The sequence below is a fragment of the Pelodiscus sinensis genome, chromosome 25 (genome assembly GCF_052426305.1).
Source record: "Pelodiscus sinensis isolate ZL-2025 chromosome 25, ASM5242630v1, whole genome shotgun sequence".
Taxonomy (NCBI): Eukaryota; Metazoa; Chordata; order Testudines; family Trionychidae; genus Pelodiscus; species Pelodiscus sinensis.
The window spans coordinates 20,997,861-21,024,676 of NC_143076.1; the positions used below are offsets into that span (position 1 = coordinate 20,997,861).

At 42.7% G+C, this 26,816-nt stretch overlaps 1 protein-coding gene across 1 annotated transcript in view; it reads left to right on the forward strand.

Annotated features, from left to right (window-relative positions):
* KMT2A (lysine methyltransferase 2A) overlaps window positions 1-26,816 on the forward strand; it is a 99,751-nt gene that overhangs the window by 41,389 nt on the left and 31,546 nt on the right. The window contains 20 exon segments of the mRNA XM_075909540.2: window positions 1,024-1,395; window positions 2,078-2,151; window positions 2,979-3,107; window positions 5,157-5,270; window positions 6,335-6,481; window positions 6,806-6,901; window positions 10,442-10,562; window positions 11,617-11,730; window positions 12,094-12,278; window positions 13,772-13,945; window positions 14,732-14,842; window positions 15,169-15,242; window positions 15,670-15,863; window positions 16,822-16,928; window positions 17,931-18,068; window positions 23,402-23,560; window positions 23,734-23,851; window positions 23,943-24,021; window positions 24,303-24,463; window positions 26,292-26,480. Coding sequence (XP_075765655.2) covers window positions 1,024-1,395; window positions 2,078-2,151; window positions 2,979-3,107; window positions 5,157-5,270; window positions 6,335-6,481; window positions 6,806-6,901; window positions 10,442-10,562; window positions 11,617-11,730; window positions 12,094-12,278; window positions 13,772-13,945; window positions 14,732-14,842; window positions 15,169-15,242; window positions 15,670-15,863; window positions 16,822-16,928; window positions 17,931-18,068; window positions 23,402-23,560; window positions 23,734-23,851; window positions 23,943-24,021; window positions 24,303-24,463; window positions 26,292-26,480 — 2,856 coding nt within the window.

Here is a 26,816-nt window from a genome sequence, read left to right on the forward strand (position 1 = left end):
TATTACTCAGCTGAAATTTTTCATAATTAACTTGAGCTGCCTCAGTATTTTCCTTGCTGGTTTCAGTAAAAATATTGGACTTTGAAGTACTCACTTTTCTCCTTAAAGTTCCTTCTTTTAACCAACGATCCATGGGGAATTTTGATATTAGATTGAATTCTTAAACTTAGTCACACACAGGAGCTACTTGTCCTCACAGTGTGTATGGGGATTTGTTCCGATCCTCACAGTGAGTAGGAGTTCCGGTGTTCCACTCACTGATAGTACAGTGATAGCGGCAGCGGGGGACGCGGGAGAGGGATCTTGGGTTGATCGGGCAGAAGCGGGACAAGCAGCTGTTGCTGCTGCTAGGTCCGGTGGTAAAAGCAGAGCGGCAGGGGGGACACGGGAGATGTCTGAAAGGGGAGCGGGGAAGGAGCCAGCGTCTTTGCGCGCCAGGTTCCTCTGTCTCTTTATCGGTGGGGGGAGGGGAACGTTCGGGTTCTCACGGAATCCTTACATTCGCTTCACGGAACCCCAGGGTTCCGCGGAGCACCATTTGGGAAACACTGCCTTACCTAATAGTTCCTAGCATGCTATTATCTTTTTTGATTGCTGCTGCAATCGAACTATCCACAATGACACCAAGATTGGTCATGAGTGGTAACAGCTAATTTAGAACTCATAATTGTATATGTACATTTGGAATTTTTGTAATATGAACTATTTAGCACTTTTCAGTGTTGAATTTCATCTGTTTAGTAACAGAATTTCATTTGTAACCTGGTTTGGTGAGATCATAGAATCATAAGAGTCACAGAATAATAGAATACTAGAACTGGAATACTAGAGATCCCTCTACAATTCTTCACAATTAGCTTTTTACTTTACACTCTTGGATAATTTTTTCACACTTGCAAACTTTTTCAAATCACCATTCACCCTCCTTTTCCTGTACACCATAGGTCCCAATACAGAGACTCTTCTATTCACCACTCTCCTCTGCAAATACTGATAATTTATGTCCTGCCTTTTGTTTCATAGTTGTGAAAAAGAAAGAGAAGAAATCCAAGGCCAATGAAAAGAAAGAGAGCCATTCTGGGAAGAACCAAGTGGATTCTGGACAGAAGCTAGCTCCTCCAACAGTTTTAGCAAAAGAAGATAATGCCTTGAAGAAGAGCAGTGAACCTGCCCGAAAGCCTAGTGAGGAGAAGATTGAAGAGGGGAATGCCTCTGTCCCAGTGTTGGAGACCAAACAGGTCACTGCTTCTGGTGCCAGAAAAACTGGCAAACAGACACCTCAGCAATTGCAGGTTCCTCTTTGTCAGCCGCCTAGCTCAGGACCACTGAAAAAAGAAGTACCCAAAACCATCCCTAGTGAGCCCAAGAAAAAACAGATGCCTCAGCCAGAATTAGGTAAATCAACAAATGTAATGAAAATAATATCTTTTTTCAAAAACAAACTGAACCCCCCCCCCACACACATTATTCTTGTATAACACATTATTCTTGTATGTAGAATATTAAACATTATTGAGCAATATCCAACTAAAATATTTTATATACTGGTGATATCTAAAATGTATTGAGAGGTGTTTGTGATCTAAATTGCATTTCTTTACCTTAAACTTCACGTGTGTGGTGGGAGGGATGTCTTATCTGAGTATTCATTTCAAACCCTGATAATCTTAAAACAGAGTTTTATAGTGTTAAACTTTTGTTATTATCCATAAGTCATAAGTGGAACATCACAGAAGAGTGAAAGTGGTAAAATGAAAAAGCATGGTCTAACAGATACAGACTATGATTTTATGGGCAGTTTTGGGGCAATGTGTCTGAGTTGCATGTGTTATTCTCCAGGGAATCAGGTGGTTTGCAAGGGACTGCATTTGCTATATTGTTTAGGAGGCTGCTTAAGCATAAATGGTGGTGTTTTGTCACTAACCATAGATAATGGGAATAGTTTGGAGTAAAGGTTAGGCAGATCAGGGAGCAAAGCCTAAAATATTTTTTCCTTAAGTGCATTATTTCCCTTGTTTCCTGGGAAGTGGTTATTCATTCCAAAAGCTAAACTCATGATTTTTCTTTCCTTTCCTAGGCATAGAGCAAAACAAACAGAAGAAAGTGACTCCCCGTCCAAGCTTCCCTGTGAAACAGAAACCAAAAGAAAAGGTGACATTGCTTTTTTAATACTTACTCAGTAAATTACAAGAATTTCAAACTTATTTTCTACAGTTAAATACTAGCGTGCAACCCTTTCATGATTAGGTAAATTTCTTATTGTAAACAGCATTTTTACAATTAAACCCAATCAATTACATTCAACACTTGCTCCTAGAATGTCAATCAAAGATCGACATCAGTTTGATTTCTATAAAAATGTATAAAAGGATTTGGAAATATTAAAGGACCAAATTTCCGTTATTGTTCCATGGGCAGAGTTTGGGACGACTTACCTCTAAAGAGAACCCTTAAAGGTGTAAAAGGCTCCTCTTACTCCATTGTAAAAAGTCCCCAAATGACACGACATGCATTTGACATAATTGATGCATGACAACTTGTTTTACTAAGAAATCTAAGGAACAAACAACAAGTTTCATCTTAACTAACAAAATACGATCAATTTTAATTTTTTAAAACAAATGTAATGTTTCGTTTGAAAAACAGAATTGCCTGTTTTTAACTCCATTTTAGAAAATGGAAAATGTGTATAGATATTGATTACCTGCAGAGCTGATAGTAAGTTTAATACCAGCATTGTCTTGGATTACAGCATGTCGTGGTTTTAGAACTGAGAACAGCAAGAACAAATCTGTGCATGAAGTGCTCCAAAACCTAATCTGTTTCCACTTGCTGTGAGAATCTTAGTTTTAGATGCACTCTGTTTCTTTGTATAAGAACTATCAAATGTGTGTTTACTCTGCTCAATGCTTTCTTAAAATAGTGTTTGGGTTTGGAATAAATGCAAGTGTTTTTTTTTTTTTTTTTTAACTCTTTAGGAAAAGCCTCTTCCAATCAGCAAGCCAGAGAACAGCACATTGAATATGCTCAGCATTCTGTCAAATGGAAGCAATTCCAAGCAAAAGGCATCTACAGATGGAGTCCATAGGATCAGAGTAGACTTCAAGGTAAGAGATCAAATATCTTATAATTGCCTGTAAAATAAACATTGGAGCTGTTTTTTTCCCTTGGGAATGCTATTCTAGACTTAGCAGTGTATTGTGATATGCTCCATTCTAGGATGATATCAGCAAGAACCTCTTATTTCTGAAAAGTCTTTCTGCTGTTGGAAGTTCTTCCATTTTCTTTATTGCAATATCATTGTTGGGTGAAGAAACTATTAGACCTTTAACCAGTAATTCTCAATATGAGTGAGAGAGAATGGATGAACAATAGTAACAGTGTCAAGGGAGTAATTTCATCCATTTGGAACTGTAAAACAATGACAGCTGCTTGAGTCAACAGAATGTGAATATTTGTCTTATTCACAGCAGGCCTGTGATGTGTTTGAATTAACAGTTGAACTTGGCATCTTTTTTTTTTTTAACATTAGTCACTTAAATATATTACCTAATCAGTACTTACCTAATCTACCTGAGACTGGTAGTCTCTCTCTCCATCCCCTCAAGAAAATTTTAAGAGCAAAGGGTGTACTGACATCTCTTATTACTAAATACAGGCAGTCCCCGACTTACGCGGATCCGACTTACGTTCGTACGTTCGTAAGCTGCTCCGGTGCCCCTGGTCTGCTGGAGACCGTCTCCAGCAGACCAGGGGCACCGGGCGGGTTCCCGCGCTTCTGAGGCTTTGCCAGAGCAAAGCCTCAGAAGCGCGGGAACCGCTGCTGCTGCCCCTTGAGACCCGGTGCCTGTGGTCTGCTGGGGACGGTCCCCAGCAGACCACAGGCACCCGGACTGAAGCCGCAGCCGCGGGGGGGTCCCGCGCCTCTGAGGCTTTGCCAGAGCAAAGCCTCAGAGGCGCGGGGAACCGCCGCTGCTGCCGCTTTGACTGAAGCGGCAGCAGCGGCGGTTCCCCGCGCCTCTGAGGCTTTGCTCTGGCAAAGCCTCAGAGGCGCGGGACCCCCCGCGGCTGCGGCTTCAGTCCGGGTGCCTGTGGTCTGCTGGGGACCGTCCCCAGCAGACCACAGGCACCCAGACTGAAGCCGCAGCCGTGGCGGGGTCCCTCGCCTCTGAGGCTTTGCCAGAGCAAAGCCTCAGAGGCGCGGCACCCCGCTGCCGCTGCGGCTCTGCTCCCCGTGTCCCTGGTCTGCTGGGGGGGGGGGGGAGGGGCGCAGCTAGTGTGCTCCCTCCCCCCCCAGCAGACCAGGCTTTTGTTTTGGACTCTGGGGCAGAGCAGCTGGGGCGCTGCCGATTGGTCCTGCAGCGCCCGTGGGCACTACTGGACCAACCCGGCAGCACCCCAGCTGCTCTGCCCCAGGTCCTGATTCAGCCGCTGCTGGTCAGTTTCAGCAGCGGCTGAATCAGGACGTCTGGGGCAGAGCAGATGGGGTGCTGCTGGGTTGGTCCAGTAGCACCCCAGCTGCTCTGCCCCAGGCGTCCCCAAGTCAGCTTCTGCTGAAACTGACCAGCGCTGACTACAGGAAGCCCCAGGCAGAGTTGCTCTGCCCCGGGCTTCCTGGAATCAGCTGCTGATCAGTTTCAGCAGCAGCTGACTTGGGGATGCCTGGGGTTCTTAAGTTGATTCTGTATGTAAGTCAGAACTGGCGGTCAGTTTTAGCAGTGTCTGAATCTGGACGCCAGTTCCGACTTACATACAGATTCAACTTAAGAACAAACCTACAGTCCCTATCTTGTACGTAACCCGGGGACTGCCTGTATTACATATTTTTTTTATAAAATACACTACATTAAAATCTGAAGTATGATCAGATTACTTAAAACATAGCACTGTGACCATTAGAACACCTTGTGATGTCCTTATTACATTCACTCACTAATCCACAGACCTGCCAGCTACAGTGAATTCACTTCTTAATAAGATGTGACTTCTGTTTTTACTTTATACTATATGAATGGACCTAAGTTATGAATTTTTAAATGTTTTGAAATGGACACTGCTTAGATATGCTGACTAACAGCAGTAATGCAAATGTGCTATACTTTTTTCCTCATGTTGCATTTCTCTTTTCTGCTTTATTCATTCTTTTGTGCTTTCAGGAGGACTGTGAAGTGGAGAATGTTTGGGAGATGGGTGGGTTAGGCATTCTGACCTCAGTACCTATAACTCCCAGAGTGGTCTGCTTTCTCTGTGCCAGCAGTGGACAAGTGGAGGTAAAGCACTTTGTTCTGCTGCTAATCTTAGAATGTTTATAAGCACCAAAGTATTCAAAAATTGCGTATTAATTTTCTGTTTTGTTAAATGATGTTAAACCAAAAGAATTTTGGGCTAGAGGCTGTAACTGCATCCTTTTCTAAGCCTGATGTACCCCCACAATACCTATACATGTGGATTGCAAAAGAACTGTATGAACAGTTCTGTAGTCCTCCAAAAGAAGTAAAGAAGTGATTTGATCTCTGTTTGATTTTGGGGGTAACATTTTTAAAAACACTAAAGTCCCTTTTTCAAACATGACTTAGGAACACAAATCTCACTGAAAATCAGTGAGACTTAGATCCTTCTGAAAATTCTATCTCCGATTTATCTAAGCCTGTTTAAGATTGCATGCAGTGTGGGATATGTTTGTCTCTAGTAAAACCTCCAAAAAACAAAACCTGTAGTGGTGTCTGACCATCTAGACAGAATGAGACACCAGTTGAAACTTCTTTACAGCATTTCCCTGGAAATCTATCTCTGCAATAGGCACTGCAGAGCAATTGTATCACAGAGGTTTGATGCTCCTGCTTATTGTTAGTTTCTATGAATTAACAGCACTTCATGTTCATTTTGGAGGGAATAGGATTGAGCTCTGCTCCTGATCATCAATGCTTTTAGAACCTTGGAAAGTCTATTGGGAACATTCCCAATGAAGCCATTTCCCTGTCAAGCAGAAACAATTCTTTAAGAAGAGAAACAAATACAACTTTTATGTGTTGGGGTTAAATCTCCCATTGCAAAGCCCCAAGACTTGCATTGCTTCCTGTATATGATCACCCTGGCGGCGGATGTTCTTTAGAAGGGAAATACATAGAGAGTATTGCTGAGGGACCAGCTATATGAATGGAGGAAGTTCACCACAGAAGATTTAGGGCATATCTTAGTGAGGGTGAGGGTTGTCTTATTTGTCTTTGAAGTACCTACCACACTTAGGGTGCTGTGTAAACAGATTGGAAAGCAGTTGGGTTTAGTTGAGAAATCCGCAAAGTACTTGACCTGCTAATGTTTCCCCCTCTTGTAGTTTGTGTATTGTCAGGTCTGTTGTGAACCCTTCCACAAGTTCTGTTTAGAAGAGAGTGAGCGCCCTCTGGAGGACCAGTTGGAAAACTGGTGCTGTCGTCGTTGCAAATTCTGTCATGTATGTGGGAGGCAGCACCAGGCCACAAAGGTACTAAGAATAACAAATGTGACCATATTGAGACTGTTATTTTCTTTGTGTATTGGTTCTTTACTTCCAGGAGCTCCATTTAGCACAGTGTATCTAAATAATTGAACCTATAGAACTAGATGTTTTGTGGGATTGGTAATGGGATAAAGAACCTTCAGTGCATGTTACAGCATAGTATTGTCATTGTGTCGAATTCAGATTGACTAAATATGACCTGTTCTTGGCACACTGAATATTGAATCTAGTGTAATATTAAAGTATTCAAGGGATGGCATCTGTTCACATTTTTTTTCCAATGCTGCTGATTTTTTTGCATTTCTGTAGCAGTTGCTGGAGTGTAATAAGTGCCGAAACAGCTATCACCCTGAGTGCCTGGGACCAAACTACCCTACAAAACCCACCAAGAAAAAGAAGGTTTGGGTGAGTTTGCCCTGCTTGACTTACATTCCTTAGAAACTACCAGCCAAATCTCAAGCTATTCAGATGGCTGATCTTTGATACATTATGGGGTTTGTTACACTACAACAGAAACACAAATTCTATGTACAGCCTATTAAAGGGTGTTTCTTGTTTTGAGAAGTAAATTTGAAAAAGATTCATTATTGAAGACTGACTTTTGAATGCTCTTCACGGTGAATGAACTCTCTGGCAGTGTGTGAGTGAAAAGGGGCAAGGGTACAAGAGGAGATGCTTGTATTTTAGCTTTATTGTGAATGCATCGGAGCAAAGGAGTTCCCTTTATTTGTAACTACAGAGACTTGATTCCATTCTGATGTTACTGTAAATTGACACTAGGATGGTGATGAGTGAGAATGAGATTAGTGTGTGAGACTGATTTTTGTATTTTAGTTTGTTAGCTCCTTGGGCAAGAGACTGCATTCCTCTATAGAGTGCCTAGTATATTTGGGACACTACTGAAGTATAAATCATAGATTCATAGGACTGGAAGGGACCTCGAGAGGTCATCGAGTCCAGCCCCCTGCCCTCAAGGCAGGACCAAGCTCCGTCTACACCATCCCCGACAGATGTCTATCTAACCTCCTGTTAAATATCTCCAGAGAGGGAGATTCCACCACCTCCCTTGGCAATTTATTCCAATATTTGACCATCCTGACAGTTAGGAATTTTTCCCTAATGTCCAATCTAAACCTCCCTTGCTGCACTTTAAGCCCATTACTGCTTGTCCTGTCCTCAGAAACCAAGAGGAACAAATTTTCTCCTTCTTCCTTGTGACACCCTTTTAGATATTTGAAAACCGCTATCATGTCCCCCCTTAATCTTCTTTTTTCCAAACTAAACAAGCCCAGTTCATGAAGCCTGGCTTCATAGGTCATGTTCTCTAGACCTTTAATCATTCTTGTCGCTCTTCTCTGTACCCTTTCCAATTTCTCCACATCTTTCTTGAAATGTGGCGCCCAGAACTGAACACAGTACTCCAGCTGAGGCCTAACTAGTGCAGAGTAGAGCGGCAGAATGACTTCACGAGTTTTGCTTACAACACACCTATTGATACAAAATAGAATCATATTTGCTTTTTTTGCAACAGCATTATACTGTTGACTCATATTCAACTTGTGGTCCACTATGACCCCTAGATCCCTTTCCGCCATGCTCCTTCCTAGACAGTCGCTTCCCATCTTGTATGTATGGAACTGATTGTTCCTTCCTAAGTGGAGCACTTTGCATTTCTCTTTATTAAACTTCATCCTGTTTACCCCTGACTATTTCTCTAACTTGCTAAGGTCATTTTGAATTATGTCCCTATCCTCCAAAGAAGTCGCAACCCCACCCAGTTTGGTATCATCTGCAAACTTAAGTGTACTCTCTATCCCAATATCTACATGATTGATGAAGATATTGAACAGTACGGGTCCCAAAACAGACCCTTGCGGAACTCCACTTGTTATCCCTTTCCAGCAGGATTTAGCACGGTTAACAACAACTCTCTGACTACGGTTATCCAGCCAATTATGCACCCACCTTATCGTGGCCCTATCTAAGTTATATTTGCCTAGTTTATCAATAAGAATATCATGCGAGACCGTATCAAATGCCTTACTAAAGTCTAGGTATATGACATCCACCGCTTCTCCCTTATCCACAAGGCTCGTTATCCTATCAAAGAAAGCTATCAGATTAGTTTGGCATGACTTGTTCTTCACAAACCCATGCTGGCTGTTACCTATCACTTTATTACCTTCCAAGTGTTTGCATATGATTTCCTTAATTACCTGCTCCATTATCTTCCCTGGGACAGACGTTAAACTGACAGGTCTGGAGTTTCCTGGGTTGTTCTTATTCCCCTTTTTATAGATGGGCACAATATTTGCCCTTTTCCAGTCTTCTGGAATCTCCCCTGTCTTCCATGATTTTTCAAAGATCATAGTTAAAGGCTCAGATACCTCCTCTATCAGCTCCTTGAGTATCCTGGGATGCATTTCATCAGGACCTGGTGACTTGCTGACATCTAACTTTCCTAAGTGATTTTTAACTTGTTCTTTGTGTATCCTATCTTCTAAACTTACCCTCTCTCTGCTTGTATTCACTACGTTAGGCACACCTCCAGACTTCTCGGTGAAGACCGAAACAAAGAAGTTATTGAGCATCTCCGCCATTTCCAAGTTTCCTGTTACTGCTTCTCCCTCCTCACTGAGCAGTGGGCCTACCCTGTCCTTGGTCTTCCTCTTGCTTCTAATGTATTTATAAAAGGTCTTCTTGTTTCCCTTTATGCCTGTAGCTAGTTTGATCTCATTTTGTGCCTTTGCCTTTCTAATCTTGCCCCTGCATTCCCGTGTTGCTTGCCTATATTCATTCTTTGTTATTTGTCCTAGTTTCCATTTTTTATATGACTCCTTTTTTATTTTGAGATCATGCAAGATCTCCTTGTTAAGCCAAGCTGGTCTTTTGCCATATTTTCTATCTTTCCTACACAGCGGAATTGTTTGCTTTTGGGCCCTTAACAACGTCCCTTTGAAATACTTCCAACTCTCCTCAGTTGTTTTTCCCTTCAGTCTTGCTTCCCATGGGACCTTACCTACAAGTTCTCTGAGCTTATCAAAATCTGCCTTCCTGAAATCCATTACCTCAATTGTGCTGGTCTCCCTTCTACCTTTCCTTAAGATCATGAACTCTATTATTTCATGATCACTGTCCCCCATACTGTCTTCCACTTTCAAGTTCTCAACTAGTTCCTCCCTATTTGTTAAAATCAAATCCAGAACAGCTTCTCCTCTGGTAGCTTTTTCAACCTTCTGAAACAGAAAGTTGTCTCCAATGCAGTCCAGAAACTTATTGGATAGCCTGTGCCCCGCTGTGTTAGTTTCCCAACATATGTCTGGATAGTTGAAGTCCCCCATCACCACCAAATCTTGGGCTTTGGATAGTTTTGTTAATTGTTTAAAAAAGGCCTCATCCACCTCTTCTACCTGGCTAGGTGGCCTGTAGTAGACTCCTAGCATGACATCACCCTCATTTTTACCCCTTTTAGCTTAACCCAGAGACTCTCTACACAGCTATCTCCTATATTCATCTCCACTGGGGGCTATGCAGCTATAGCTGTGGCTTTGTCAACTCTCTCTCCATTAGCTCTTGATTTAAAACATGAGGTGGTACAGAATGTCGTAAGAATTTTGGTCCTGGCCAAAAGCATGGGGTTTTTTTTCCCCCAAAGTAAAGAAAGATTTGAGGTTAAATGTACCACAGTTTCTAATGGCAAAACTGCTAGACTTAAGCATATTTTCTGTTACATGGTCAGCATGTTACCATCAGGAGGGAAGCCTCTTCTCTGCTACAGAAGTGAGGGAAATGCCTTTTCCATCTAGCATGGGCCCAAAGAGAGCATATATATGGCATTAAATACACACACTGTTAAATAATAGAAACTGTGGAATGACTCTTTGGAAGCACCTGAAGACAGCAAAGATGCTGGCTCCTGTCACATCTCTCTGTCCCCTCTTACAGATCTGTACCAAATGTGTTCGCTGCAAGAGCTGTGGTTCAACAACCCCAGGCAAAGGATGGGATGCACAGTGGTCTCATGACTTCTCACTGTGCCATGATTGTGCCAAACTCTTTGCTAAAGGTACAAAACAGTTGGGTTCGCACATTGTTTATGGTGAATGTAGGTTGAAGCTATTCTCAGGGTGATCACACATTGCAAGGAAATGTTATGGCAGGATGAAGTGAAGGCTCAGGAATCAGCTGAGGAGTGTTGCTGATTCCAAATGATAGTGCCATTCCTATGTCATGGCCAAGAATCAGTGAAATCACAATGTGTGGAACCCTTTGCTATGTAAAGACAGGGAAAATAGGGTTGCTTTTTTACAATGGTTAACAAAATGAAATCAACATTGCCTTTGAGAGAGAGAGTGTGGGACTTCCCTGTAATAAGCACTATGAATTGTTGCAGGGTTTATTTCAGAACTGTTGTATAAAGATCCTTACCCAGGAGTGGAGAAAAGGGAAGAAAATTTAAGACTGGGTCATGGCCTGACTTGAGTTATATCTATATGTACAGTGCTGCATTGACACAGCACTGAGCGGGAGAAGTTCTCGTGCCAACATAGTGCTGTGCACATGAGTGCTTGTGCTAGTGTAACTTATGTCACTAAAGGGGTGGGAAATCACATCTCTGTGCATCAAACATTTTGCTGGCATAGTATGTAGTGTAGACATAGCCTAAAAATACTTTGGGCTTGGTGACTTCCTCTTCCTTGGTCCCCCATGGATGATAGAGGGAGGGATAGCTGACTAGATTGTCCTAGGAAATTGAGTTCATCCCACTTGCTAGATTAGCAGGAGAGGATTTTCTGTTTTGTTTTGTTGTGCAAGTATATCCTTTTCTCCCTTTTCCCTATAAAGTCCTCTGTATGGGTTTTTATATTGTTAGAAGTCATGCAATAAAGGTAAAAATGAAGTATTTCCTTAGAGTGGAATTGTAAGAGCCACATGGGCTGTATGCTGTTTTTGTGGGCACTTGTATTTTTTCTGTGTAAGGGTATAAGTAGCAGCAGTTTGCATTTGGGTGGGAAAGTTTCAGTGGGCTTGCTTCTCAGCACTACAGTAAGCACACAGCCAGCCTTTGAGATGTGCATGCAGCAGCTGGAATGATGATTGAAGGCCTGACTTGTTTACAGGAAACTTCTGCCCACTCTGTGACAAGTGCTATGATGATGATGACTATGAGAGCAAGATGATGCAGTGTGGGAAGTGTGATCGCTGGGTCCACTCCAAATGTGAAAATCTTTCAGGTGAGGCAAACTCTCTTCACTACTCAGCAGGCTCCCCTTGTCTCCTGGGCTAGTAATACAAATGGTTCCAAAGTTTACAGGTAGGAGTGTTGTCACTGGACTGAAGGGATTAGATTTTAGGCATTCATCACTATTGGAGTGTCTATTGAATTAAGCCACCATGGCTTAGTGTTTTAAGAAAAACACTGGTTTCCTCCAGTTGAACCAAGGTTTAATAGTGACAAGTTTCTGCAAATTTTGCTATTCTCCTTCACGTGCTGCTTGATCTCTCTAATCTATTTAATCTCTTTATTTTTGCCTCTCCCTTACCCCTCCTCCAGTCAAGCAGCTTAGGTTATATTTGTTTTTTTGTTTTGGTTCCAGATGAGATGTATGAAATCCTCTCTAACCTTCCTGAGAGCGTGGCATACACTTGCATTAACTGCACTGATCAGCATCCCGCTGAATGGCGACTGGCACTGGAAAAGGAGCTGCAGGTTTCCTTGAAGCAGGTTTTAACAGCCTTGTTAAATTCCAGGACTACGAGTCACTTACTGCGTTACAGACAGGTGGGTTCACCTCTCCCTTAGTGACTTATCAAACCAGAGCACAATTTTGTGAGTTGTCCATCTCTGGATTGGGTTTTGTTGTTGCTGCATTTCTAATTTTGGAATGTTGATTTATTGTACTCGATAAAACACAGCATATGTGTGATGAAGTTTTCACTGTATATGGTAGTCTACGTAGGTTGATATGAAGGCTATGTAACCTTTAAATTCGTGTTTTAGGGTGAGGGGGAATTTGAGAGTTTATTGATGACAATGTCTTTGAGGGAGGAGACTTTATGCTTGTAAGAAGTTGTCAAATTTGGATTCCCACAACTGACCACTGCCCTTTGCATGGACATTTTTATGTTACAAGCTGTTACTTTGTGCCATGATGCTAGGAAGTGTAATAGACTGTACAAATGCTTGCAGATGTGCAGGAGAATTGCCCAGTGTAGTTCATGAAGCTGTTTTTTTTGAATTGTGGCTTGCGGCTGCTGCGTAAATTCAGCAGTGAAATATAGGAATGTGTTCATTTTAAGCTCCATTTCCAAATGGTTTTGCTTTCATGTACAGATCTCATTATGTGTACGTGTTTTTTTGCCATAATTCTGGAATTGCCTTCCTTTTGTGCACAGAACAGTTAAACAACATTTTAAAGAAGAAAAATAATGGGATAATGAAATATCAGACCTTCCCCCATGTGCCTATTATTTCCTATGTGTAGTATGTATTTTGCCCCTACATACTTGTTATTTGTTTATATTCATCCTTTGAGATTTGACCTAGTTTTCACTTTTTGTAGGACTCTTTTTTGATTTTTAGATCATTCAAGATCTGTTGGTAAACAAGGGTGGTCTCTTGCTATGCTTCTTATCTTTTCTGCACAATGGAATAGTGTTCTCTTGCACACTTCATAATGTCTGTTTGAAAAACTGCCAGTGGTCTTCAGTTGTTTTTCCTCTTGCTTCCCATGGGACCTTATCTGTCAACTCCTGTGTTTGCAAAAGTCTGTCGTCTTGAAATCCATTGTCTTTATTTTGTTGTTCTGCCTCATACCATTCCTTAGAATCATGAACTATCATTGCATGATAGGTTCAAGCCTTAAGAAGGAGTCTAAATTGGACACTAAGCAGAAAGAGACAATAGGAGGATGTGAGCAAAGGGGAAGAATAAATATTAGGATTGTGAAATAGCAAAGGAAATTATTATTGTAGATTGTACAACTTTTTAGTACCACAGTGAGCTATTTTAATAGAATTTGGTTACTATGTCTGAATGAGGAGTACGGGTAGAAGTCAGCAATAGAACTGTATTTAAAAAAGACACGTTTTTCCCATTTTATTTTTTCAGTGGTACTCAGTTTTGTCTGTTGAGCCTACTGTTCTTCCTATTTTTACGCGACTTTGTGTTGTTACCCTATTTTTAGGTCTGCAGGAAAAAGTTTGTGTGTTTAACTTTCACTAAATATAACGTTGGATATAGAATGTTTGTCTTTTTTCTTTTTATGTTATCAGGCAGCCAAACCACCAGATTTAAATCCTGAGACAGAAGAGAGTATCCCATCCAGAAGTTCTCCCGAAGGTCCAGATCCTCCGGTTCTAACTGAGGTCAGCAAGCAGGAGGAACAGCAGCCTCTGGACCTGGAAGGAGTGAAAAGAAAAATGGATCAAGGAGGTTACACTTCTGTGGTATGTTAAAATTTGGAGGTAGCACCTCATTCTTGTTAGAATTGCTCAATTATAAATATCTTTCTTTGGTGATTATAACAGCTTGATGTTTATTGTACAGGGAAAGCTTTAAAAATACGAATTAATACATAATTTTAAAGGGAAGCCTTTAAAATATTAAAATTTACACCATTTTGTTGCATGTTCTTCTACACTGAGAATGCATTTTACAGCTGTTGGTGAAAAATCTTTTTTCAAGAAAACAGGACAGCATACCTTTGTGTGTTACTTTTAACTGTTTATAGTCCAGTGACTTCATTGATTTTTGCTTTCATCTGTATTCTCTGGAAATTATTCATATATGGAGGGAAAACTGTCTTGAGAGCAGTGTATGTAAAAATGGTAATATTACCTGAATCAGCTTGAGCAATAAGGCACCAGTGTTGAATAATGTGATAATCTTAGTAATTCTACTTTTTCAGATGCTTTTGCGTTTTAAGATAGAGTATACATTATTCCCATTTCTACCACATGCTGTGTGTCTTTAAAATAACATACTTGACCAAAACACTGTGTAAAACGGCTAGTTCAGTTACCTCATAAGATCCATTGACTTTGGTTTGTTTCTCTTGTGTTGGGTGAGAAAAAAGCAGGTAAACGTTCACTCACTAGTCAATTCACAAATTGGTGTGCAGCTTGAGGATCAGAATCCCTTTCAGTGGGGGCTTACTGTGTGGACTAAGAATTTGGTGATTGCCCAGTGTGCAGAAGAGGGTCCATGTATATGAACTGTGTGTTTTCTTATAGTTGGAATTTAGCGATGATATTGTGAAGATTATTCAAGCAGCCATTAATTCAGATGGAGGGCAGCCAGAAGTTAAAAAAGCCAATAGCATGGTCAAGTCCTTCTTTATTCGGGTGAGGAATGTTACAGTTTATTTTTAAATATTGTTTTCTGTTTAATGACCACTGAAGAAAAATAATTGACTTCCAGGTTAGCCATTTGTGCTACTACGGGAATTCAAAAAGTTCATCATATTCTGTGTGCTGAGCATCTTTATGGTTAAACTATTGGTTGGCTGTCCTTGGGATATAAATTAGTACTTTGGCAGTGTTGTCAGCCTTAATAAAGTGGTCTTGACTGCCGTGAGATGTCCACATTTGCTACAGACCTTGGATGAATTTCTTGGATCTTTTCATGAATATTTTATAATATTTCTAATCTAGCATTATTTTTATTTCAGCAAATGGAGCGTGTTTTTCCATGGTTCAGTGTGAAAAAATCCAGGTTTTGGGAGCCAAATAAAGTAACAAGCAAGTAAGTAACATCTAACAGCAGTGCCCTGCAATTTGTTAGTTGCCAATGCAAAAAAAAAAAAAAAGCATGCTTTTAATAGTAGTGTAAAAAGTCAAATTCCTAGGTGGGTTCATTGTATGCATTTTATGCTTCTGAAACTGAGAGCCTAAAAGCATGCTATAAAATCTGGTTTAGTGTGTGCTGATGTGGTGTGAGCTGCCCTCTGTCTAGTATCATGTTCATTCTGTGTTTAGCTCATCCCTGGAGAAAACAGAAAAGCAATACAAATGCTGAAATGTAACTGTGGTTATGATGGGTTGGTCAAGAGCATATACAGGCTCAGAGTATAGAAGTGAGCCATAGCTGGATACAGACCTTTGGTAGTTTACAATGTCCAGGTCACCTGGGAGAGCCAGATCTGACAGTTGATTCCTCTTTGCATTTTCAGTGGTGGGATGTTGCCGAACGCAGTGCTGCCCCCTTCACTTGACCATAATTATGCTCAGTGGCAGGAGCGTGAAGAGCACAACCGTACTGAGCAGCCCCCTTTGATGAAGAAAATCATTCCAGCTCCAAAACCCAAAGGGCCTGGAGAACCAGATTCACCAACTCCACTGCATCCTCCGACACCACCTATCTCTAGTAAGAAACCAGGTCTCCATAGAATTGGCCCCAACCCTGGTGTGCCCATTCTTCTCCAAAATCTTAAGAGCCAAGGGGAAAACTGCATTAGTTCCCCACAGGCACTTATACATGTTCATTCTCTAAGAGAACACTTGGAACAGTCTGTCAGTTGTTTCAGGATCTCCTGCTAGTTCAAAGCTTATCAAGCAACCAACACATTTGCTATTTTACCAGAGCTGTTGAGGCACAACTAGGATCTTGGCAGCTGCACTCAAATACACTGGGCACAAGGGCAGGCTGTAGAAAGAGGAGAAGAGAGCAGCAGGACACAGGCTGTTGGGGCAGGAGGCAGAGAGGAGATTGGTAGGGACATGATACAGAAGGCAACATGCAGTTGCAGAACAGTGCTGGGAGCAGACAGAGAGAGAGTTCACCAGGAGCTCCAGGATAGACAGCACAAGTGGGATGAAGGTGGTTGTAATTGGTCATGGGAGCAGCCTGACATCATGGGATTGTTTCACAGAAAGCCTCAGCCCTTGGGGTTGTGGCTTTTTTCTTCACCCTCTTTTCTCTCTCTACCCACAAGGAGGAGGTAGTCAGGGGACCTAGCTATGAGACCAGGCATCCGCTGGTCCCTCTGCCTGTCTTTTCTGGGCCAAGAAGAAACAATTACAAGGAAGTGCCAGGGCAAAGAAGCACCTTAAATAACTGAACTTGAACTGTTGTCTGAGCTTCCTCTGCTAAGCCGTGGCCAGAATCAGAAAGTGGCTCTCTAGCCCCTGAGGTCTGCTTTACTGACCCTGCTCTGTGGTTTAAAACACACAGGCCAATCATGAAAGTAGCATATGCTGCTATTTGATTCTTCTATACCTTTGCACTTAAAATGCTCAAATTGACAAGTTTTCCAAATAATTATTTCCCTCCCCCACTCTAACAACCTGCTACCAAGAATAAACATTCTTTCTTCTGCTGTAAGGGTCTGATAGAAGCCGAGAGGATAGCCCTGAACTAAACCCACCTCCTGACGTGGAAGACAACAGGCAGTGTGCCCTGTGTCTCAAGTATGGTGATGATAGTGCTAACGTAAGTACCTGCATGGCTCTCTCTGTAAGAGGGACTGGCTGTGAGGATGGATTGTACTTTTGAGATGCCATTGATGACAGGACAGATAAACCTGAGTTCATTTTCAAATTCAATACAATCAATTTAGGACTGAATAAGGATCTTAACTGGTTAATGCACTACAAAAGTAGTTTCCCCTTGTCTTCATAGTCACATTTCCAAAGCAGCTGGTGTGAATGAATCACTTCCACCTTGACTTGATTAGTCTTATTTACACAACTACCCTCTTTCTTTTGTTGTCCTTATGTATACCCATGTCTCTGTAAACTCCACTCCAGTTCATCTGATGAAGTGGGGTTTACCCATAAAAGCTTATGCCCTAATAAATCTGTTAGTCTCTAGGGTGCCACAGGACTGTTCATTGTTTTCACTGATTATTTTGGTCATCAATTTAATGTTAGTATTGCTTTCATTAGGTCAAAATAACTTTTATTTAAGCTGGTTTATTCTGCTCAGGATGTGGGCTGCCTTTAATTCCTTTTTGCATTTTAGGAGTCACCTTTTTGTATGAGTTCTCCAAATAACTGCATGCAGGGGAATAATGAGCTGCACTCATTTCCAATAAAATTGCTGATTCTGGGGGACACACAGCAAACCTGTTGATACAAGTTTAATTTTTCAGCTTCCAATAGCAGTTCAAGAACTAAGGGGCGTGTGAAAGGAAAAATTGAAGTTTAAATACAGTTTGACTGTCTTTTTTTAAAACTGGAGATTACTCCCAATTTGCTAAACTTCCCTTTTGAGTAATTTAAATCCAGTGCAAATGGGAGTCTGCTGGGATCTTTGTGCGGTGCTGTACCTTCGACAGTGGTTTTCAACCTATGCTTTGCAGGGATTGTCTAATATTTCCAAAGGGGGGCACATCTCCATTCAAACTTTTTAGGGGTCTGCAAATGAAAAACAGTTTTAAATCACTGTCCTAAGGAGTCTTCAAAAGACTCTTTATTGCCTGTTTTTCTTTAGGATGCTGGTCGTCTGCTATACATTGGACAGAATGAATGGACGCATGTAAACTGTGCTTTGTGGTCAGCAGAAGTGTTTGAGGATGATGATGGATCTCTGAAAAATGTACACATGGCTGTGATCAGAGGAAAGCAGTTGGTAAATATAAGCAATCGTAGCTTGATTAGGGTTGAGACTGGTGTCCATCTAAAGGAATTCTTGTGTCCACCCCCTTCCTACTATTGAACTGATTTCTGATTTTAAGTTTTACCACTGTCTGTAGCAGTGTATGTTCCCTAACTAGTCCACTGGCTGCTTGGCATTTTTGTAAGTCAGCACTTTAGACTGTGGCATTTATTTAAAAATAAGTAAGAGCAACAAGGGATGCCAATTGCACAACTAAATGTTGCACAAAAATATGAAATACATAGTTACATGTGGTATATCGGGGTTCTTTTTCAAGTGCTTATTAATGTTGATTCCAATCAGTTGTCAGGTTAGTCTGGACACCCCTTGGAGTTGCATCTTCATAGCATGCAATGTAGAGCCCTGCCAACCACCCCTCCCGTTTCCCCAATTCCTTCTTATCGCCTGTGATGGCAGCTGGAACTTCTTGCTCTTGCTTCATCACTAGCAGTGTCCCTTTTGTATTTGTACATAGCTTATAGTTTTACTAATTCATTGGATTTTAGTACTTAGCTTAGATCTTAGGGGGTAATCCCCCATTTCTCCCCTTTCCCTACCCCAATACTGGGGCATGCCTCAATCTCTGGAGTTCAAAGCTTGTGATGTCTGTGGCTAGCTTATGCCAAAAAGTAACCCCCACACTTCTTATTTGAAGTGCCTTGGCGAAAGTTACCAAAATGACAAGTGCCGCATTTCCACCCTGGATCTTTAAGGATCATGAGCAAAGATTCAAGATCTTACTGTGGCTCTACACCCTGGATCCATCCTGGGGTCTGCAGATCCCATACAGAGCACCTCCTCCTTGGTTGTGATCCAGAACCTAGGAAGGAAGCCAAGAACACCTGGCAAAACATGGCGCAGAATGTAAGATGGATAAGTTCATGAAGAAACTCAAGTTCTGCATGATCTCTCTTGCCTCCATCATCCCTCACTGATGAGGAAATCCAGCAGACTGGTATGTCCCCCTCACCTTGAAGGCTGCATATTTTCACATCGTGATTGCTCAGCCCCACAGGAAGCACTTCAGGTTTGTGGTGAACAAAACCCCACCAATTTACAGTCCTCCCGTTCAGCTCATCAGCAGCACTTCAAGTCATCACCGAGTGCATTGCAGTGATTGCTGCGACCCTGCACAGATGCCAGGTACAGGTGTTTCCTTACCTTAACACCTGGCTGATCAGGGTCTGTTACATCACGTAAGTGGAGACACAGGACAGATTCATCAAAGGCAACTCTGACAACTTAGGTCTTCTCTTGAATGACACGACATCTACTCTGTCCCCTGTGCAGAGCTTAGCATTCAGAGGGTCAGTACTGGATTGGACCCAAGCCAGGGCATACCTGCTGGAACAGAGGTTTCAGGCACTGGCCAATATCATCAAGGCCTCAGACAATTTCCCACCATGACTGCTGGAAGCTTCAGGGATGTACGGCAGCCTATACTTACGTGGTGCAGCATGCCAGACTCAGGCTCTGACTGCTCCAACCATGGGTAGCATCAGTGTAGCGGCTGGCCCTGGACAGCTTGGACAAGATAATGACCCTCCCTTCCCCAGTCCCTAGACTTCCTCCAGTGGTGATTCAGCCCTCAGAAGGTCTGCTTGGGGGTTCTCTTTGCCTGTCTAGAGACGGATGCACCAGACCTGGGCGGTGGAGCACTTCTAAAATCTACAGAACTCAAGGTCTTTGGTCTCCAGCAGACTAGACTGCACATCTGCTCTCTACTCTCTGACCTTGAGCACCAGTGTGCCAAACTTTCTGGGTATACTTAATGGGACAATGCACATTAGCTGGGATGGACAGTATAGCAACAATGTTCCATATCAGCAAATGAGGAAGCAGGACTCCACACTTCTCTTCCCTGTGCCAAGTAGCCCTCATGCTGTGGGACTGCTGTGTAGACCATTCCATACATCTGTAAGCCTTGTACTACGCCAGGGTATAGAATGAGCTGGCAGACCAACTCAGTGGGTCGTTTCACTGCTACAAGTGATCCCTTCAGCTGGACATCACAAATTCAATCCTTCAGCCATGGGGGTTTCCCCAGATAAAACTATTCACCACACAGCACTATAGGAAAAGCTGGCAATTCTACTCCCCCTACAATGACAGCCGTCAGGCTCCAGAGCATACTTATTCCTCCTCCATTGGGGAGGTTGTCTCCTCTATACCTTTCCTCCTGTATTGCTTGTTCACAGAGTGATCCTTGAGATCCAGAGGGAACGAGCTCCAGGTCTCGATAGCGCTGGCCTGGCCATGTCTCTCCTAGACACGTTCATGGACGCCCCAGTCATCCTGCTGTTCTTCTCAGACATTCTAACACAAGATTACAGTAGGCTCTAACATCCAAATCTCTGGTCACGTCACCTAATGACATGGAAGTTCCATGGCTGAACTCAGTGGAGCTCTCCAGTTCAGATCATAGAATCATAGAGCTGGAAGAGACCTCAGGAGGTCATCAAGTCCAGCTCCCTGCTCTAGGCAGGACCAATCCCAGCTAAATCAACCCGGCCAGGGCTTTGTCAAGCCGAGACTTAAACACCTCTAGGAATGGAGACTCCACTACTTCCCTAGGGAACCCATTCCAGTGCTTCCCCACCCTCCTAGTGAAATAGTTTTTCCTAATATCCAACCTGGACCACTCCCACCGCAACTTGAGACATTGTTCCTTGTTCTGCATCTGTCATTACTAAGAACAGTCTCTCTCCATCCTCTTTCGAACCTCCCTTCAGGAAGTTGAAGGCTGCTATCAAATCCCCCCTCACTCTTTGCTTCTGCAGACTAAACAGACCCAACTCCCTCAGCCTTTCCTCATAAGTCATATGCTCCAGACCCCTAATCATTTTGGTTGCCCTCCGCTGAACCCTCTCCAATGTGTCGGCATCCTTTTTGTACTGGGGGCCCCAGAAATGGACACAATACTCCAGATGTGGCCTCACCAAAGACAAGTCCTCTTTGGCAGTGGAAAGTCCTCTACCAGAGCCACTTGTCTTGCCAAGTGGAAGAGATTTTCAGTCTAGTCAGTGCAGCACTGTTCATCCCAACACTAGCATCAGGGCTGCTTATTTTGAACTACCTCTTCCATCTGAAGCACCAGGGGCTTTTGTTATCAGTTAGGGTGCACTTGGCTGCTATCTTGGCCTTCTACACTGGAACAGAGGGTTGCTCCGTGTTTGCTAATCCTATGGTCAGCTGATTCTTAAAAGGCCTTGATAGATTGTATCCCCACATCAGACATCCCATCCCAGCTAGGAACCTTTCTTAGCTAATGGACCACCCTTTCAGCCATTGGCAGTGTGTCCCCTGCTCTATTTCTCATACAAGGTGGCATTCCTGGGGGCTATTACCTCAGTCAGGAGAGTGTCTGAACTGAAGGCTTGACTCCAAACCCCACTATACCATGTATAAGGTACAGCTCAGGCCTCATCCTGCTTTCCTCTTAAAGATGGTGTCGCAGTTTTGCATCAAGCAGGGCATTTTTCTTCCCAGTGTTCTGCCCGAAACTGCATTCTAGCGCCAGGGAGCAGAAACTCCACCCTCTGGATGTGTGTAGGGCACTGGCCTTTTACATTGAGAGAATGAAACCATTCACAGAGTCCACGCGGTTGTTCATGGCAGTGGGCAGACAGAATGAAAGGTCCATCTGTGTCATCACAACGTATCTCCTCATGGATAGTGTCCTGTATTTGTGAGTGTTACAACTGGTGATAGCTCCCGCAGCTTCGATCACTGCATGTTCTGCTCAGGCACAATCTTTGTCAACAGGGTTCCTGGCTCAGGTTCCCACTCAGGAGATCCGCAGGGCAGTGACATGGTTGTCCATCCACACATTCACCACGTACTAAGTGGTTAGCCAACGGGCTGGAGACGATGCAGCCTTCCAGTCCGTAATAGGCTCTGATCCCACCTCCTAGAACTGGGACTTGTGAGCCACCTGATTGGAATCAATATGAAAAAGCATTTGAAGAATTAAAAAATGGTTATTTGCCTTCTCGAAATTGTTGTTCTTCGAGATGTGTTCATGTCCATTCCAAAACCCAGTCTCCTGCCCCTCTGTCAGAGTAGCCGACAAAAAGGAACTGGAGTGAAAGAGGGTGCAGTTTGGCAGGGCTCTATATTGCGTGCCAGGAAGGTGCGACGCCAGGGAGCACCTAGACAGACCCGACACAGCAGATTGGAATGGACATGAGCAACACACATCAAACAACAACTGTTACGAGAAGGTGAGCAACTGTTTTTTCTCACTCTTCGTTGCACTGCAGCTCTCTTCTGATAACAGAAATCACTGCATGACCCCCAGAAATGCAGACTGATGCCTGAATCCAGCCAAGTGCCACTGCCGTTGTTGGGGGTGGGGAGAGCCTGAGCCCCACTGCCAAGGCTTTAGCTTCAGCCCTGGGCCATGGGATCTGATCTTGTTTCAGTTCTAGGCCCAAGCAAGTCTAATGCGTGCCCTGGCAACCCCATTAAAACAGGTTTGCAACCCATTTGGGGGTTCTGACCCACAGTTTGAGAACTGCTGCTAGGTAAGAGAGACAGTCTTCCTTGATCAAAATTCCAGGAGAAGTGTGCTAGTTCAAAATAAGTTCTTGACTAAACCAAAAGGGTCGCTTGCCATATGAGGATGTTCACAAAATCCAGTGTAGGCTGGTTGCTTTGTAGAGATCTCACTTACAGAGAGAGCCATCGTAATAAATTCTGCAAAAGATTGTCTAAATTCTGACCAAGCTTGGAAAATGGAGTGACCTTATTGTGACTCCATAGCTGCTGCTTTTCCAGAAGAAAGGAAATGGGGCTGAAGGCAATTGCACAAATCATACTGAAGTAATCTGGCCCAATCTTGGCGTTGCATCATTTTGCCTTAGCCAGGGGGTTTCATGTTAAAGCTTCAAAAATAGAAATAAATTGTTCCTGTCTTATGACCAGCTGCAGGCCCCACAGGAAGGGGTAGTTGCCATGGCACATGCACACTTGTGCAGGCTTCATCCAAGAATACCCCTGTGGCTCTTGTCTCAGAGAGAGAGGAGAGCTTCTCTGTGCATTTTGAAGGAAACAGAATTGAGGAGGAAAATTCAGAGAATTTGCTTTTCTGCCTTGCAAACAGCCCACCTCACACACGAGTGCTTTTGGGTTTTTGGGTGTGAGCCTATTCAAAATAACTCAATGTATCATTTTTTACTTTCATTAATATAGGCTCATTCAAATTCTAAATCCCCTTTTCAGTCTGTGGAAGAAACAAATGATAGACATACCATGCCTGGTTCAGAAATACATTGTTGTAACTTTCCCATGGTTTGGCTTTGTAGAGATGTGAGTTCTGCCAAAAGTCAGGTGCCACGGTCGGCTGCTGCCTTACTTCCTGCACTAGCAACTATCACTTCATGTGCTCCCGAGCCAAGAATTGCGTCTTTCTGGATGATAAGAAAGTATACTGCCAGCGACATCGGGACTTGATCAAAGGAGAGGTGAGATCACACACTCTCACCCTTTTTTGTCTAAGAGTGGGGACAGAGAACTGTGGAGATAAGAATGTGTATTTCTTACAAGGGCTAGGCGAATGTGCTCGCCCTGACACACTAGTGGGGAAGAGAGGTTAGTGATTAAAAGTAATGTGTTGCTTGGGGGCTTCTCACTCCAGGTGGTACCAGAGAATGGGTTTGAAGTTCTTAGAAGAGTTTTTGTGGACTTTGAAGGGATCAGTTTGAGAAGAAAATTTCTTAGTGGTTTGGAACCAGAGAACATCCACATGATGATTGGTAAGGCCTGTGTCTTTTGGTGTTTGTTCTGTCTTTTGGTGCTGGAATCTGATCTCTCTTCTAGAACTCTTCTGGTCCTCTTTCTGTTTAGGTTCAATGACTATAGACTGCTTAGGAATCCTAAATGATCTGTCAGACTGTGAAGACAAGCTGTTCCCCATTGGTTATCAGTAAGTATCAATTGTTTCATCATTAGGTAGATCATACTGTACTACACTCTTACCGGCCAAGGACTAGATCCATAGGTTTCCGAGAAATTTCTGTGGAAGCTGATTGTGGCTTGCTTGAACAAAAAACTGCTCAAGAATCTTGACATTTGGCTGGAATTACTCCAAATAGTAAAGGAAGCTTGTAGCCTCCATCATTTTGAGAAGATGAAAACAGAAGACAGGAATATGGAGGGTATCTCTATGTTCGTAATTAGTTATTTTGCTTTCTTAATATTTTCCAGGTGTTCCAGGGTGTACTGGAGCACAACAGATGCTCGGAAACGCTGTGTGTACACTTGTAAGATCATGGAATGTCGACCTCCTGTCGTAGAGCCAGATATCAATAGCACTGTAGAGCATGATGAGAACAGGACGATTGCTCATAGTCCAGCACCCCCAACAGGCAAGTCTCTTAAGATACTTTTCTAGTGGCAAATCTTCTCTGTTTTTCTTCAGCCACATGGCTCATGATTTTTAGTAAGCAGGTGAGGGAAATTCCATAAAGTGAATTCTCTGTCCAGTGTGTTCTTGGACATGAACTTGTCACAGAATCCATTCTGTGCTGTAGAACTCTGCTCCAGCATCTTAAGATTTTATTTTAAAAAATTGTTTCTGGGACTCCTGCACAGGTAATCTTGGAAACTTGAATCATGCAGCACTGCCTTCTATTCTTCAGGTAGCCTGAAATAATATCTCTGAGAGCGCTGCGAACTGACCAGTTTGTGATAGAGGTGTTAACACTGAAACAAAAAATTATGCTTTAAATGTCAATATTGGTAAATATTTCACTGCTGTTAGTTTTAGCAAAAACAGCTAATTGCTATGCCTATTCCACAGTTCCCAACTACTTCCTACTGTTACAGAGATACAGACTGCCTCAGTTACCTCTGTCCACACTGTCAAAAGCTTCAGCTTCACTTTGAGGCAAATTCTGCAGTGCAGTTATGTATTGTCAGTGCAAAAACCTGCAGCATATTAAAAACACACAAAAGGGTGCCTGTCTTATAGTTTTAAGCACCTCTGACAAAAATTTAAAAAAACAATAAAAAAAATCCCCTCAAACCGGTAATGCACCAGTAGTCCCCAATAAAATTCCTCTTCTCCTTCAAACCTTCATCCCCAGAAACCTGAGAGTTTAGATCAGTGTTGCATTGCACCTTGAAGATCAGCTGAAGCTAGCTGTTCTGATCTAGAGTGAGGATAGCTTCGAAAGCAGAGAACTTATTTGAAAATATTCTGTCACCTTGGGTCTCCAGTTGAAGCATCTCTCTTGGTCTCAACTGCGGCAGTATTGCACAAGAAGAGATTGTTTCTTGGGTGGGCAGATTCTAGGCCATTTGGATCAAAACCTAATTATTCAAATCCTCCATTTTTCTTTTAAACACAGTTGCTACAACATTTCAAGTTTGCTGCCCCCAGCTTGCTGTAACAGAGTCATTTGGGCTTTGCTGTAGAATTGAAATCAATTTTGCTGAAGAGTACATGGGGACTTCGACTATAGTGCATGTCTGTTAATAGAAGGGAGGAATAAGGTTTGTCTACGTACTGTGGCACTGTGCAAGTACTCTGGTGTAAATTGCAGAAGTGTTACTCTCTAATTGCCCCATATAGACCCTGCCAGTGCTTTCTAAGAGGTTCTTAATGTAATGGTTCAGAAAGGGCTACATAAGTGGGCACAAGACACTTTTTAGAGTGTGTCAGCAGGATCTATGAGGGGCAGTTGGCACACATAAGAACATACACCTCTCTTGGTGTGCATTGCTGCACTGAGAACCCAGGCTTGGGAGTCAGGAGACTTTCTTATTGCTATAGTAGCAAAGATGTTCTTGAGGCTTTCTTGAAATGTCGAAAGACAAGATCCTTGTCCCAGGACAAGGTATTAATGACACTGTTGTGTGGGTTTTACCCATGAAAGCACATATGTTATATTTCTTAGCCACAGAATAGCTCGTTGTTGTTAGAGACTAACATGGCTCCCCATCTGAGACTTACTGCCATGAGGGTGGGTCATAAGTTAGTTTTACATTGTGATTTTTTGCCGTGTTTCAGCTGGAAAAAAACCATTTTTAGGTGAGGAAATTAGACTATTACTTTGTGGGGATTATACAAGATGTCAGTGGTTTTATGTTTTGTTTAAAAATGTATCTTGACTTCTTTGAGTGAAATTTGTCAACAGCTGCTTTGGGGTTATAATATTTAATGTCTGAATTTTTATTACTCTTATTCTGCAGCAGAATCTCTAACCAAAGAGAGTCGAAATACACCAGAAATGGTAATCCCTCCATCCCCAGATCGTCTCCTGCATTCTCAGACCTCCCGTTCCTGTTGTTATCCTCTGATTTCAAAGGCTCCTAGGGTCAGAACACCAAGCTATCCTCTGACACAGCGGTCGCCTGGGTCGAGGCCTTTGCCCTCTGCAGGTATTTTGCTGCTTTTCTTCTGTTGTTTTTGTATGTGTCTCATGCTGTCTCAGGAGTTCTGCTCACTTTGGATGCTCAGTTTGCTTGCTGTGGAGATGACAGTGAAAAATAGGGCATAAGGAAAAAGGAGAGATTCTGGGAGATGTATAGGAGAGCTTATCTGTCAAAGACTGCATACACAAAAAACAAATCTGCCCAGAAAAAGGCTCTAGAATTGTAATAGATATCATAGTTATGACTTATTAAGGTCCCAAACTTTTTAAATGGCACTTTATAGAAAGACTTGGGATTTCAGTATCTTGGCCGATTTACTTTTTTATGGTGATTGTGTGTTCT